At 37.4% G+C, this 16,812-nt stretch overlaps 1 protein-coding gene across 1 annotated transcript; it reads left to right on the top strand.

The window, feature by feature from the left end:
- The first annotated feature begins 11,760 nt into the window (after nt 1–11,760).
- CLDN8 (claudin 8) lies at nt 11,761–14,030 on the top strand. The gene has a single exon (XM_059922253.1). It carries the CDS (start codon nt 12,110–12,112, stop codon nt 12,785–12,787), a length of 678 nt encoding a protein of 225 aa, XP_059778236.1. The 5' UTR covers nt 11,761–12,109; the 3' UTR covers nt 12,788–14,030.
- The last annotated feature ends 2,782 nt before the right edge of the window (nt 14,031–16,812 follow it).

The raw sequence follows: 16,812 nt of genomic DNA, 5'->3' as shown, positions 1-16,812 counted from the left end.
ACATTTGAAACATTCTGTTTTTTAAATGCTCCTGTCATCATAGGGGCCAAATTGATAACAAATGACTTGATCATTTCTTTTTTTAAGACAAATGTCTCAAACTCCTTCCCACAAGTGGTTAGTGCTCACTAGTTTATACATACTAGCTAATTATTCTAAAGTGTTTCATGATTTAAAAATCTCTCTTGAGGTTAGCACTTTGGGATTAAGTCCTCACAGTTTCTTTAACACGGGAACAAATAATATGAGCAGCTCGTAAATTATTGAGCTTACCATTTAAGATGAAGACTGATTTTTTTTATTAATTTATTTTATTTATGTATTTATTTATTTTTGGCTGCGTGAGGTCTTTGTTGCTGTGCGCAGGCTTTTTCTAATTGAGGCGACCGGGGGCTACTCTTCATTGCGGTGCGCAGGCTTCTCACTGTGGTGGTTTCTCTTGCTTCAGAGCACGGGCTCTAGGCACGTGGGCTTCAGTAGTTGTGGCACGTGGGCTTCAGTAGTTGTGGCTCACGGGCTCTAGAGCGTAGGCTCAGTAGTTGTGGCGCACAGGCTTAGTTGCTCCACGGCATGTGGGATCTTCCCAGACTAGGGCTTGAACCCGTGTCCCCTGTATTGGCAGGTGGATTCTTAACCACTGCACCACCAGGAAAACCCCAAAGACTGATTTTGAAAGCAGATTTATATTTTCCTCATGAGCCTTTCAAATGCTCTAGGTAGTTTACAAAAAGGAAAAAAAAAAAAAAAAATGTGTGTTATTCAAGGGAAAATCTAGAGGTGGATACTAAATAGCTTTAAGTACTTTCTCCTCTACTATGTTTGTGTAACATGCAGAACTGAATTACCATAGTTTGGGACAACTAGTGCAACTCTTCAGGGTGAAACATAATACTGGTGATCACAATGTTTATTTGTATAGTACTTTTATCTAAGGAGATCTAAGTCCTTCACAGGGCCATTAATTCTTAAAACATTCCACAGAGGCAGCCAGCAGGTTCTGCACTCCTGGTGTTGACAAAGAAACTGAAACATGGGTGGGGTCAGCTTTCTTGATAGCAATTGATACCTGGAGGCCATGGTGTCTTGAAACGTGGTTAGAAACTGACAAACCTTGTACCAAAGTTGTTCCACATTCCAGCAATCATACAGTTGGCAATGTTAAAAATTGGAGAATTTCATTTAAAAGCCCAGATTTCTGTCTTCTTGTTAAGAATGGAAAGTTCTCATAACACAAGGGTGCACTCCCTTGTGGCGAACATCAGCTGGATTTGGGCAGCTTTTGCTGCATTGGGGGGGCATGCACTGTCCTTACCTGCCCTGCTTCATTTTTTTTTTTTTTTTTGGTCCCCATCCTGGTCCCATCAGGCATTTGTGTTTGGGACACCATGTCATAAATCCTATGATTTTACAGTCAACGGAAATGTTGGTTCTAAATGGGAGTCATGCTTGCAGCAAGTGTTCTCTCCTAATTAGCCCATAAGTTCCTTGAGGCAGGGACTGTGCCTTCTGCCTAGTTAATCTTCAGTTCTTAGAACAACGTCGGTCTTGTAGCCACTGGGTAATCAATATTTGATGAATTAATGAGGGGATAAACAAATGAAGGCCTTAAAATGACATTTGAGTCAAGCTGTTAATTACTGGGACTGTTTATAGCAGGAAATTTTCTCCTTAGATGGAAAATAGACTTGAGAGGTTTTCCAGAATCGAACTTTGTTGACTGATTTAACATTTTCCATGGTGACCAGTGCCTGACACGAAGGAATCATTGTAATTGGGATTTCAAGCCTAGAGTCAAGGATGGTAGAGTGTGGCCACAGAACATAACAAATATGTAGATGAGTTAAGTGTGACAAGATGTAAAGTGAGAAAATGGTCTGTGAGAGTAGAGCTTGGGGATGTCAAAATCCAGTTGGACTGCTGCCTTATTTTTCTGATCTTTTCACTGTAGGAATAAGTCTATTCACTGAAGACGTCTATTCACTGTAAGTCTATTCCCTTCTACTCTGGGTGTTCCCATCACAACCTCAGAGAGTCAGCTCTGAATTGCTTTGTAAGGAGAATGCCCCTTCCTTTATGAAACTTGTACCACCAGGGATTTTTTTTTTTTTTTTTAAATGCCAAAGGGGGTTTACCATCTCCAAATTAAAGAATAGACTAACTCAATTACAATAGTACATGTAATGTTTCTAGCATGTGTTAGATGATCAATACATGTTATTTAAATGGAATCTGAATCTCAAGGGAACCGTAAGAACCATATTTATATTTAGATAAATGTTACATGCAAAACTTTATTTATTTTTTTGTACTACATGGACATATTCTCATGTACAGAATTCAAACAACATAGAATCTACAGAATCTGAAAGTCTTTCCTTTATAACCCCACTCATACACATATCAGCACATCTACGTTACAATCCCCAGGAGAACCACTGTCCCACAATTTGAGGTACCAGAAGCATACTTTAAAAGTTTTTTCCTGTTTTGCTAATTCTAAAAATCTTTGCTCAAAACAGTGTAAAGTTTGAGACAAATTTCGACTGAAAAATAAGGGAAACACACACACTTGAACAGTAATCCATGCACATTTCTAATTATTTTCAAATAAAATCACTGTTTCAAGTTTTATAGCTAAGTTAGTCTGTTCATTGGAAGCCAAAGAAGTCCCCCGTAATAGCTCACTTATGGACTGATCACACACTCATTTGTAGTGGAAGTTCTTTCCCTTCCCTTTCTGATTTCAGAGTAAATCACAACAAGGCAAATTGATGAAGGCAGGCTGATGCAATTGAGACTACTACTGAAGTAGCTTAATACTTCTAAATGAAACCCCTTCCTGCAACATCATTGACTCATAAGAATTCCAGTTTGAAGATGGGCAAAGTAAAGTAAAGTTCCCGAGACATCAGAACCACTCCTAAATAGTAGGGAAGGGAATAAATTTTGCTTTTTCCATTTGAGAAGATGCATGAAAGATACATACAGGTTCTTTCTAAAGTTAAAAAATATATAAGTACACTATTTTTTTTTTAACTTCCTAACATTCTATATCTTTTTTCTATTATTTTAGTATATTTAGAGAATAATAAGTGATAATTTTCCAGTATGTTAAAATTATATATTTAACAAAAATGGTAACCTAGATTCCCAATTTTTTCCCAATATTTGCCAAGATAACTGAAAGAGTATTCGATTAATAATAGTAAGCACTACCAAAAAATGGGGATCTGTGTACTGAGAAAAGAGAAGGGAGGTAGAACAAATAAGAAAATGGAAGTCTTTTGCTGAAAATACTCAAACTTGATGAATGCTGAAGCAAAATACATGGGCCCACTGGGATGTTATTTTCACCTCTTAAAGGGTATAGCTAAATGTGTAGTGAAAGGCTGATAGAGCCAGAGCTGAGTAGTATTTTAGATTCTTCTCTGCTTAGGTATTGACCTGAAAAAGTCTGACAAAGTGATGTAACTTACATGTAGGAGATTAACAAAATTCTATGTGCTTAGAGTTTTTTTTAAAATGATACTATTCATTTACTGCAAATATTTCCTGAGCTCTTACTATGAACCAGGTAATGTCTAGTGGTTGGATATAAGATCAGGGGACAAGACAAAGTCACTTTGCCCATAGCATTTACATTCTATTGGGAAAAACAAACAATAATAAAAATAAACAAATACATACGTGAGCAATAGGCAGTTTTCTTGGCCAGAGTGTCCTAGTTACCCAGAGTCACCAAGGAGATATCAAAAATTGGGGCATAGAGATTTCAGCACTATCTGTGTGATATTAAATAAATATGGAGAGTTTTTTTATGTGTCAGGCACTTGCAATACTTTGCTACAAGGGTAGGTAGAACAGAGATAGCTTCTGTTTTTCATGGCTCTTTTGAATGAATCCTCAGCTATAGAATGAGGTGAGCAGAGGATCACTCTCACCTGCTCTGTATCTATTTTCCATCCTGCTCCTGTATACAAAGACACTCTTCCCTGTTCCAAGTTCTTAACCTGGAGGGAAGCCTGGCAGGGCAGGACCAACCAGTTGAGTAGCAAAGGAAAGAGATGGAATGTTCAGGAGTGTGAGAGGCCAGAGGGCTAGCTGAAACTGCCTGAGAGAGCCTTCCAGAAGCCAGTTCAGTAGTCACATACAAGTCCCTGGAGCAGGAATCCTTAAGAAGATCCTAAAGGAGCAAGGGTCAGAGAAAAGGGAAGATAAGAACAAGAAACAGCAGGGTGAATGAGCCAGGAAGTTGTGTAACTACCCCGGACAGTTGACTTGCTTCTGCTGAATGTTTACACTCTCCTGGAGGTGCTTTTCATGGGTTGTTTGCTTTCATTTAAAGGCCCCAAATGCCTTGGAGCTGCTTTTGCATGGAGTGAAGACAGGCTGTTCTCCTTACCTGCTTGTGCAGTTAATGTGTGTCTTTTCAAAGTCAAAAATGGTTTGGATCATTGGTAGAGTGCTTTATCATGAACAAGGCGAGACCTACTGACCAGCTCAGCACCAAACTCCTGACCCTAACTCAGGTCAGCACCAAATTATCTAGTGTCTTTCACAGTCTGAGTGCTGGGTGAAATTTGGGAATGTACTGCAGGGCAAGGCTCCTCCTCCTGAGGAGACCAGAGGCTGCAGTATTGCAACAACACCATAGGAGTAGAACACACAGCCACTCTATCAAAAGGTCCTCAACAGCAACATTTGGTAGTGTTCTTGCAACTCCCTGAAATGGACATATACCTAAAAGACCAAAGGATGTGCTTTTGTTTATCATTCTGGAACAAACAAATCTGACATTTTTAAATCTGTATAATCGTGAACAGATGTTATTAATATCATTTATAAAGACTTGGTTTATTATGACAATTGTAAATGACCCAGCATTTCTTTATCCCACTGCCCCCTCAGTGCTCTGCAAATATAAAACTATAAAAAGCAGAGACTATGATTTATTTCTTGATCCTCAGAGTCTATCATGGTGTCTTGTACATAGTGTATTTGTTGGATGGTTGGAAATGTTCAGAAGATATTTCATGAGTCATCATTTTGAAAATTTTGCAAAAATTACAAATTCTCTTATCAATATTTGAGATAGAAATTGTACAGCTTTTAATTTTTCTCATATTCTCATTGAAAAGATACTAGGAAGTCCAGCATGTTGTAATATATTGCAATATTTTCTTTTTCTTTTAATAACTAAAACCCAAGAATACCACGCACTTCTTGTTCCAATAATATTCTTACCCAGTGTGGTCTGAAGTTGGTTTTAAGTAAAACAGTTAATGTCTAACCCTATCAGAATTTGCAAACACTGGTTGCCTAAGGCAGATAGAACCTTAATTTGAATTTTAAGTGGAAGGTTAATTGTTTTGTAAATTATTCAGTAACAGGCCTAGCTCTATTTGCCTGGTTAATTACGTTACCCAGTCCTGTTAACTACAACTTTACAAGAAAAAGTCATTTCTTGAGCTCCCATATTCACTGTTTGCTCATAGGGATGTGTGTGTATGTGTGTTTTCCATGTGTGTGGCCTTTTCACTGATAAATTTTCATCTTATGATTCTCATATTGAACAATGGCTCTTGCTGTAGGGAAAGGAGACAACTTATTACTCTCCATCCTGCTTCAAATGCTATTGAAAACCCACAATGTGCAGAGCATTATTCCAGAGAACAGCAAGACATAAAACTACAAGATGATGCAAGCAATGAGTCTGATTTGGAGGCAGGTCTGTAAGGACATACTGGCTCAAGGGCATGGCCTCATGACAGACTTGAATTCTTACATTGGCCTTTCTACTAGTTAGTTGTGGGACTTTGGGCCATTTATTTAAACTTCATAAGTTTGAGTTTCCTTAATAAAACTGATATAATAATAGTACTGTTCTAATAAGGTAGTTGGAAGGATCAAATCATATAATTAATTAAATATTATATAGTTTAATAATCTTAATTGTTAATATAATTTATTATTTATTGAATAGCTCTTATTAGCATAATAGTATTACATAATATTTTAAAAAATATATTATGTTAAGCATATGTAATCATATTGAAGATATTATCCTACGTGCTTTGTCTTTTCTTTTCCTTTTTGTAGTTAACCTGAGTTAAACTTGATGTGAATTGCTGTGGATTCAAAATTAAATTATGAGAAATGCTCTTTTTTGGCCCTATTCATTATCAGATGTTACCATTTCTGGTCCCAATTAATGTCTCCAACTGGCCAGAAATTTGTCTCCTCTCTTAAGGGAGATGATGATTTTGTTGCTAAATTCTGTCATGGAAACATCCCTGGTGGGGAATCCGCCTTACAATGCAGGGGATGTGGGTTCGATCCCTGGTCAGGAGACTAAGATCCCACATGCCACAGGGCAACTAAGCTCACGCGCCACAACTAGAGAGCCTGTGTGCCACTAACTACAGATCCCACACGCTCTGTAACCCACGCACCACAACTACAGAGCCCACGTGCCCTGGAGCCTGCACGCCACAACTAGAGAAGAAAAAAACCCGCACGCCACAATTAGAGAGAAACCCGTGTGCCGCAATAAAGAGCCTGCGTGCATCAACAAAGATCCCGCGTGCCGCAACTGACACGATGCAGCCAAATAAATAAAATAAATAAATAAATAAATTCTGTCATGGACGCTTTGTTTTCCTCGTTCAAAGGTGCACATCATTCTTTACATTTCAATAAAAAGAATTGTGACATGAGATGAAAAGTTTAAGAAAATTGTTTTCAAGTAATTCTGAATATAACCATGTGGAATGCAGTTTTATGCAACTTACAAATGTTTTTCATTTTGGCTTTTTGTCAAAGACAGAAAAGTTGTTCCTGAGTCACTGAAAAGAACAATTTTAGTGAACTAATAAAGGTATCGTGTCCTACCTCAGTTGATCACCAACAAGTCCTGTAAAACACAAAGGAAAGTTTTCCTGTATTACAATAAGCTGAGGGTGCTGATACATGAAGCTGTTCACTTCATTGTACTAAAATTGTTTAATTCTCATTTTAGCCAAATATGTGTCCAGCAATGGTTAGATCATTAAGTACCACGACCTAGTATGTAGTTAAGAAATTATCAAGATGAAGATGATAATGAGAGATGGATAAGAAAAGGTTGCCCAATAATGATTTCTGAGTGGGGGACTCTCTGAAACTCTAAACAAGGAGTAACTGTGGTGTGTTTTCCCCAGGAGAAACTTCTCTGAATAGAGTATCAAAAGATATATATTTCAAATATCAATGAATCAGATATTTGAAAAAAAAAATCACAAAGCTTGGCTGTGCAAATAGTTCTCAATAATGCACTACATGGAAAAAAAAATGTATTGAACAAATTTTGTTTTTCATTAACTTTGATCATATGTGTTTATATAAGAGATTTCCTTTCTCTAGTTTCCTTCAGGAGATTGTAGACAATACAGAAAAAAAACATGGAATTTAGGTCTGAATCTAGGTTCTATTTCTACGGATTCAGCAAGCAAAAGCTGTGTGACCTTAGAAAAGGCACAGTCTCTATTGAGTTTTAATTTATTCAATTATAAAAGGGGGCTAATAACCCTTACTTCATAGGGAGGTTTTAAATATAAGGTGTAGTGCATCTAAGTAACCTGTGACATAGGGATCATTTAATACTCTGTAACTATTGTTGTTACTAGGAAATTTCAGCTCCTTTAAAAGAAATTTTCACAAATCATTAGAAGTAGGATGGTTCATGTCAATTAGTCCATAGAGATTGCTCATTAATTTAGTGAAAAGAATTCCCACAGTATATAGCTTAATTAAAAAAAAAAAAAGATCTCCCTGAATTTCCTGTCCTTTAGTGGGGTTATCCCATACACTACATGCAATAAAACATGTGGACCTACCTCCCAAAATATGTCAAAATTCACTGCAACTCAGATTTTAATTTTTTTAAAATGCAATGAAAAGTAGGAGAAAGACAAAAATATTTCAGTAATCATTATTCCCATTGTGTATTTTTTATTTATGTTCACTCTATTTTTTTATCAACCTTGGAACAAAAGGACTCCTGAGACAAGAAGAAAAGACTTTTCAGAATTAGGTGAACTTAATTGCTTGGATTTGTTAGTAGCTAGATGTTAGTGACTGCAGGTTTGTGTCACCCCCAAATTCATATATTGAACCCTAATCCTCAGTGTGATGGTATTTAGAGGTGGGGGCTTTGGGAGGTAGTTAGGTTTGATGAGGTCAGGAGAATAGGGTCCTCATCATAGGATTAGTGCCCTTATAAGAAGGGAAAGAGAATAGAGCTCTCTCACTCTCTCTGCCATGAGAGGGCACAGCAAGAAGACAGCCGACTGCAAACCACAAAGAGGGCTCTCACCAGAACTCCACAATCTGGCCCCCTGATCTCAGACTTCCCAGACTTCAGAACTGTGAAAAATTAATTTCTGTTGTTTAAGCCACACAGTCTATTGTATTTTGTTAAAGCAGCCTGAACTAAGACACAGCAATTATTATATAGGAAGGAGTTCATTTTTAAGCAGAGCAAATATAAACCATAGAGAGGTGGTGAATATGGAGAACTGCTAACGGATACAGAACTTTGAGAACATCACAAGGACAAATAAGATGAGTGTTCAAGAACATGTGGCAATGCCCAAGATTATTTTGGGAACAACAAACAATGAGACCTATTGATATGTAAGCTTCTTTTTTCAGTACAAGATGGTCAGCCAAGTACAGTTAATTAACAGTGAAAAATAATTAAAAATAAACACAGGTTGAAAACTCTCAACCCAACAGAGAAAAAGGAATGACCTATATGGGAAAAGAATCTAAAAAAAGAGTGGATATATGCATATATATAACTGATTCACTTTGTTGTACAGCAGAAACTAACACAACAGTGTAAATCAACTATACTCCAATAAAAATTAAAATAAATAAATAAAAATCTTTTTAAAATATAAATAAATAAATACAAGAAAAAATTCAGAAAACAATAGAAATTGATAATGGCTTGATAGGCAGAAACAAAGATTATTTCAAGTAGTGATGAGAATTAATAGGAACCCCAGACTAAAGAGTTGTTGGTTGAAGATTAACTGCTGTAACAGTAAGGATGACAAAAACAAGGGCAGTCTGACAGTGACATTGTGTGTTATCATTTATAAAGAAGAAGCATTTGCATGTGTTATGTAGTTGTCAGGACTAAATTTAATTTAGTAAATTTAATTGCCAAACTTAAATCATGCTTCTGATAATGTAGACAAAAGGGAGATCTCTAGAGAGCAAGGGAACACATTGGGTCAACATGGGCATGCTTTTCTTTCTTGGGTTCTTGGTAATATTTTGGTTCTTCCTAAAAATGGAAATACAAATGATAGAACAATCTCTGTAAGTTGCTCTGTAGTTCTAAATTAAAGAGTAAAAAATGTTATTAATCAGCTAATTCTCTAAGCATTATTGCTCTCTGAATTTTGTAGGCAAGTTAATCATCTCAGGGACATAGTATTACGGAAAAGTCAGTAAACAGTGTACTTGACTTTTTAAGCTCTGAATTTAGGGCTTTCTGTCCCTAGAAAACTTAGTATTGCCATTTTTCCCTGTCTTTCTCATTTCCTCTGACCTTTAGGACACAGTTATTTCAGAATATCATGGGGTTAACTGGATCACTGTGTGATAAGAAACCTGCCTGAAGGCCCTGGGCTAGTTCCTGATAGGACAGTTAACTCTATAGTTATTCTAATGCGAACCCAAGGTTGATTTCTCATTCTGATTGTAATCTTTTGGCTAAGAAAATTTCAGGAGTAAAGTACTAATATTTTTGAAATGCGGGAAATATTTTTGTGTGAAATAAGGTCTTGGTAAAGCTTAATGCTTCAAGGAAGAGAGGTTTGATAGTGCGCGAAGGCAATGGGTACATCAATCCACACCTGGGAGGCAGCTCCTATGAAGGCCAAGGCTCTCAAATATGTAGATACCTATTTCCATAACAAGTTTCCTGTTTTTAATGTAGATATTCTGCAATATTCAAACGGACTCCTAAAAAACATGTCACATGGATTTAGATATTTCTATTTGCTTCCCTACAAATATAAATATATATACACATAGATACACACATATATGTGTATCTATGTGTGTATATATATATATATATATAATATACATATATATATATAGTTTTAGTTTGTCATTATCTCAACCAGTTATGTCATTCCTTTTTCATTTTCCAATTGTGTCAAGTCGTTCCCTTTGCCCAGGTTGGCAATTCAAGATAAAAATAATAATAATCTGCTGTTTTGATTTCAACTCTCTTTTTATGGATTACAGATTACTTTTCCAAGGTTAACTTATTTCCCCCTCCACCACAAGTCTGTAACTGATACAAACCTGAAGGAGAAAATGTTAGATATTTTCTGTTAGCAAAAGGGATATGCTCAAGGTTCGTCCTTAAATGAGGCCAACTAATGAGGAAAATTACTGTAAATATCAGCTATTAATTTTTTCTTAATTTCAACATGTCCAGGCTAATAAAATAATAACAGCTGGGCCTACCAGACATTCCCATTTTTTTTTTTTTTTAGAAGACAGTTATTTTGGCATCTTTCTCTTCCCCTCCTTCAAAGTACTTTTGTTTTAATCTCTGTAAACCACTAAGATTTTTTTGACCATTAAAATTTCAAAGTTTAACAAGTGAGCAGGAGATGCTTTCTTCCATACTCAGATTTAAGATAGTACAAGGAAGCAGAGAAGAAGTAAAATTGTAAATAAAAGATCATTTTTATGATGCAAAAATGAAAGGAAATTAGCGTTTGAAGTTTGGAAAGACAGGACAGTGCATTCAAGGTGCCCTCCAGAAGAAAATTGCTAGTGGAGTTTTCCGAAATCAACATGTATGTTTATTTTAGCTCCACTGTTGTCATCGTTATTATTTTGAGTTGAGACTGTTGAAAATGCGTTACATTAGGGGTTTCTACCTCCTCCTGCAGACATGGTATTAAAGACAAGTTTAATTGACAAATTTAGTTGATTCAATGAATATAGTCATTTTGTCCCGTAAATATTTATTTAGAAATATCAGCCATTTGTATAGACCTAGGATGCTTGCACCATCTGTAGAATTCTAGTTGCTTAGGTCTAGGAAGACGGAGTAGTAAAGATAGAGCCACAGAATAAGCTAGCAACCTGTAAGCCACTGCATCATTTAATTGCTATTGTGAGTGCTTGCTACATAAGAATCCAGAAGAAGAAACCAGAAGAAAATCGCATGGATTATTTTTTCTTGTTTTTGCAATTTTTTTTTTTTCCTTAGAAATCAAGATTATCAGGAAAATACTAATGAGTAGTCTCCCTGGCTCAAAAGAAAACATGTGTTTGGTGCCATGGAGGAGGACAACGTTATTATAATTACTTTAGCCTTATTTTGCCCTTTGGCATGATCTGTTCCCTGATTTCACTACAGTCAAGCTTGCTTTGAGGTTGTAGACAAATTAAATCAACCACTTGGATCATATGTGTCCCAAAGAATGTGGTTTCTCAGGTATGAGCAATCTATCAATCCTCTGCTCTCCTTTCACTTTGGCAGTGTGACAGTCCTAGCAAAATTCTTAGGCAGAGATTTTATTTTGTGTCTTGGTCACAGCAGCTCTTACTAAAAGTTTCCGCATTGCCAGTACAAGTTGCAACTTTCACATCTCAAGGGATTGGTGCATTTCTTGATGATCGTGCAAACATTCCTAATTATGCCTCCAGGTAAATATACTGCTGTTTTCTTGGACAAATGAGAAGTACAAAGAATGTTTACGCGCAGGTCTAGCAGTTCCAAGTATCTCTTGTGGGCTTAGACACACCTGAGTTACCATCCCCCTCTTACTGGCTGAGAAAGTTGCCCCACCTGATTTGTAAGTTTACCTGCGGTAGTCAGTGGAGTGAGGGTGAGTGGGCACCTCAGCCAGCCAACACTGGATTTAATCTGGTTAGAAGTAGCACAGCAGCTCTTATTTGAAAAACCACTGAGTTCTGAGTTCATTACTACAGGAAAACTCTTCTCCCCTGGGGCGCAGAGAACCTTGCTTCAGAGTAGCCCTACCGGCTCAGGAATCCAGTCAGATAAAACCCATCCTGGAGGAGAATGGCTACCTATGCCCTGCAAATCGCCGGACTGGTGCTTGGTGGTGTTGGAATGGTGGGCACAGTGGCTGTCACCGTCATGCCTCAGTGGAGAGTGTCTGCCTTCATTGGAAGCAACATTGTGGTTTTTGAAAACCTCTGGGAAGGACTGTGGATGAATTGCATGAGGCACGCTAATATCAGAATGCAGTGCAAAATCTACGATTCCCTGCTGGCTCTCTCTCCGGACCTACAGGCATCCAGAGGACTGATGTGTGCTGCCTCTGCGCTGTCCTTCCTGGCGTTCATGACGGCAGTCCTCGGCATGAAGTGCACCAGATGCACCGGGGACGATGAGAAGGTGAAGGGTTACATCCTGCTAACGGCTGGAGTAGTGTTCATCGTCACTGGCCTTGTGGTGCTCGTCCCTGTGAGCTGGGTTGCCAATTCCATCATCAGAGACTTCTACAACCCAATAGTGGATATTGCCCAAAAACGTGAGCTGGGAGAAGCCCTCTACGTAGGCTGGACCACGGCGCTGGTGCTGATCGCTGGAGGGGCACTGTTCTGTTGTGTTTCTTGTTGCAATGAAAAGAGCAGTAGCTACAGATATTCCATACCTTCCCACCGAACGACCCAGAAAAGCTATCACATGGAAAAGAAGTCACCGAGTGTGTACTCCAGAAGTCAGTATGTGTAGTTGTGTATATTTTTAAACTACCTAGAGAGCCATGCAGATGACAAAAATATCCACTATTTTCTAAAAATGGAACCCCCCAAAAAACACTGATTTGCTGTTCTTAACTGCCTGATATTAATTACAGGGACTGTGCATCAGCTCTTTATGATTCTATAAGCGATTTCAGCCGAATGAGATATTATACACATTGCTCTGATTGTTCTAGAAAGTACAGTCATTTGTTTTCTAAAATGGTTCATGCTGTTTTCTCCTTTTATCAGTTACTTCAAAATGACATTGTTAAAGACGATTATTTTACCACTGTGATTTCTTTATGGCATAGCGTTATGCATATAGATGAGAGTGACGTTTTTATGTCGCATAAATAGAGACAGGCTTATATCGTTCTATTTTAAATGAAACACTGATTCATTACACTGAATAAATAGAATTCAACTATTGCTTTTCAGGGGAACCAGGGATAAGATTGAAGAAGGTTAATATTAATTGTTTAAAAACAGCTTAGTGATGAATGCACTTGATTTATAATGAAGGTTAAAATGAAGGCTTTAATCAGCAGTGTAAAGGGAACTAAATGGTTTTTTGAGATCCTGTTTTTCAGCCTAGGAGTTAGAAATCCTAACTCCTTTATCCTCATTCCCCAGAGGCCTTCCTTTTCTTGTATATTAAATGAACAGCTTTTAAAAGGCAGATATTTTGTCAAGGGGCTTTGCATTCAAACTGCTTTTCCAGAGCTATACTAAGAAGAAAGATAAAACTATAGTCTTAGAAACATTAAAGACTTCAGGAAAGTGAAAAAAATTTTTTTTTCTTTTTAAGATTTTGTGGCTGGAGAAGGATGCATTTTGACAAGAAATCATATATATATATGAATATTTTAGTAACTATTTGTATACAGACTTTGGGTTTTCATTAATGTAAATAACAGAAGAGAAAAATAATATGTCTTTATTTGCTTACTACAAAACAAAACTGAGCTGTCCTTTGTGAAATGCATCTTCTCCTATGTGGATACTTAAGTCAAAATTGTCATTTAAGTCCTTCAAAGATAAAATTTTTATTTGTTCCATTTTTGTTCAACTTTACTAAGGTATAGAATTACTATATCTTGTGTTTTCCCCAAATTTGATCCAACTGTTAATCGGATTTGAAAGTTTGTATCTACATTTTTCTACCTTAAATGACTATGTATGTTATCTGCTTTATGTCTTTTGTATTAATAAATTGTGCCTTTTTATATTAAGTTTATACCCTTTCATTATTCTCCACTTTTTCTATTTTATTAACCTGTAGAGTTTAAAAACTTGATATTTTCAGCTTTGCAATTTTGAAAAAAGACTATCAAAGTCACATTTTAAAGATGAAGATAGATTCAGCATTAATTTTTGGGAATATAAAGTATCATATATCCTTTAACAACCTTACAATGATTGGATTCCCATACTAATATTTGATGCGGATAATATATTTGTAATTTATTAAGTTAATACTATAAGTTCCCCCCAAAAATCTATATCCTATAAATATTATGTTTGTAATAGCCATTTTTGTAAAAAATTTCCATAGCTAAATATGTTTCTACCTCTGAGAAATAGTATTCATTAATTACAGTGGGTAATGTTTTAGGGACATGTATTATATACTAGGACCTCCACTGCTTTATATGAATTATATCATTAAATCTTTTATGAGATTGATATGATTAGTTCAGTCACAGATGAGGGCCCCTCAGAACAGTTTACTGATTACCCAATAGAGTCAGGAGAAAAAATAAGGACTATCTGACTTCACAGCCCATGCTCTTTTTCTTCAGGGCAAGTTGATTTTCTTCAGCAACGTCTACTTTACAAACTGATTTTTGTACGTGAGAATGACTTGCTTAACTACTGTTAGTTGTGAAAACTTTTAGTGTTTTTTCTGAGATTGGTGATTTTCCAATAGCCTAATACTAATTTACCTTAGGCAATTTTGGGTCAAAACATTCATAAGAGCATAAATAAAGAAAAACTAACTACGCATTTTGGAGAAAAAAAAAAGTCCAATCTTCTAAGCACCAGCCTTTAATCAAACATCCTTTTTACTTAGAAAGCTCTCCTGAATATCCCAAACTCAGTTTATTCTTTTCATCTTCTCTTCCCTAAAGCAGAATTCTAACATTGCTAGTTTTCTGTGGCATCATCTTTTGAGTATCTCTGAAATCTTTCTCCAACTTTCCACCTTACTAACATCTCTCTTTCCTACCCTCTAGACTTGTGTTACCGCCCTCCTCCAGCTACCCTCTGTGTTCCTAGCTCAGTTCTTTCTAGAATGCAAGTCAGACCCCATCACGTCCTGCCCATAATCCTTGTAGGAATGCTCCATTGCCTGTAAGGTAAATCCAAATGCCTTAGCAGATGGTAAGAGACAAGAAGGAAAATCTGTCTTATAATCTTCATGGCAAACTTTATCACGCAGTAACATCAGTGTATAACGAGTATGATAACAATTATAAAATGGATGTCCAGAAACTAGAATAACTCATATGCCAAATGCCTTCTTTAATATCCTGAAAAAGATGCACTGGTATTAGGAAATGGTTTGACTGGTGGCAATTATGTGCAAAAGGATGTTTTATATTGTAGTCTTATGGAGAAACAATGTGGTGTGACAAAAAGAACACAGGGAGGTGGGGGTATAGTTTTATGCCCTCAGCTTACAGCTGGACTTTTTTCTCTTTCATACTGTACCACCTGCAGCCCCTACCCTGAACCACTTCTGCTGAATCTGTATCCAAAATGACCCCCTCCCACGCTGCAAAAACTGGTATTAAGCTGCATTACCTTAAGTGCTAGGGATATGGGGATGGCCAAGACACAGTTTTTGTTCTCAAAGAATTTGCAGTCTAACCAGAGACAAGAGCAAGAAATGTAGCCTTTATTGCAAGCCTCCCAGGTGCTTGGCCTTTTCTTTCTTTACCATATCAATCCTCTAAGAATTCTATGAATTACTTAAGAAATCATGAGAATACTGAGTCTCAAAGATATATCTATATATATATATATATATATATCTCCCCTAATCCAAGAGCCTGTACTCTTCCTACTGTAATATTGTCCAGAGACATCTCTCCCAGAGTTAACTTTCTGCACAACAAATGTCATCTCACTATCCCAGCTCCAAGCCTCCCTATGACTCTCTGGTCACAGCACCCTTTCCCCCTGAGTCCCAGGGTGGACCTCATCATCAGTCTTTGCTACCCCTAAACTCCTCTCTCTCCTCCCTCCCAACTTCTACATAATTTACTGCTTCTCAGTTCCTGACATCCATTACCTTTCCCCTTGGAATATATTCTATTTTTTAGATTCCTATCATATTTCAAATTCACCAGGCCTCCTTCCTTTTCCTGAGGAGGCTTCAAGAGCTGCTGGAACAATATCCCTGCAAGCCCCTCCTCCCCACTCTGATCCTACCACCCACTGTGCAAAGCAGAGCAGTAGCTGGGACCCAGCCAACAGGCAGAGCAAAGAGACCAGCTTTCTGCAAAGCTTCAGGCCCTGCCAGATTCCAGAAGGAAAGAGCAGTACTGTGTTCAATTCTGAGAGTCATGAGAAGCAAGAGATTCCTAGTGCAGAGGCCCAAGGCTAGGCCCGAAGCCCTGTGCTGGGGTGAGATGGGCAGGAAGAGAAATGTGGGCCTTACCTGCTTCATAAATAGTCTTTGAAGGAGGGTGGTATTTGTACACCTGTGTAGTCTCAAGGTGGATAATCAGGGCCAGCAAAACTGTGGGAGACTCAAGTACAGGGTACGTTCTTGCTTGTCCTGGGACCTCAGAGAGAACTGTCACTTAGAGTGAGGATATTGAGAGAGAGAGAGTGAGAGAGGGAGGCAGAGAGGGTACATCCCAGGGCCCCAGGAGAGAGACAGCAACTTTCAGGTCATTAGATCACCACCCAACAATGAGAATCCCTGTCACCTGAGGGTGGGCCATTGCTAATTACAACAACTTAACTTCCACAAGAAAAGAGATCCTAGAATCACTTAACACC

The sequence above is a fragment of the Balaenoptera ricei genome, chromosome 4 (genome assembly GCF_028023285.1).
Source record: "Balaenoptera ricei isolate mBalRic1 chromosome 4, mBalRic1.hap2, whole genome shotgun sequence".
In the NCBI taxonomy this organism is placed as follows: Eukaryota; Metazoa; Chordata; class Mammalia; order Artiodactyla; family Balaenopteridae; genus Balaenoptera; species Balaenoptera ricei.
The sequence above is the reverse complement of the archived record's forward strand: the minus strand, read 5'-3'. Positions and strand labels throughout refer to the sequence as shown.

Excerpts from the sequence above, each read along its gene's own strand:
- CLDN8 (XM_059922253.1), top strand. The coding sequence starts at position 12,110 with ATGGCTACCTATGCCCTGCAAATCGCCGGACTGGTGCTTGGTGGTGTT.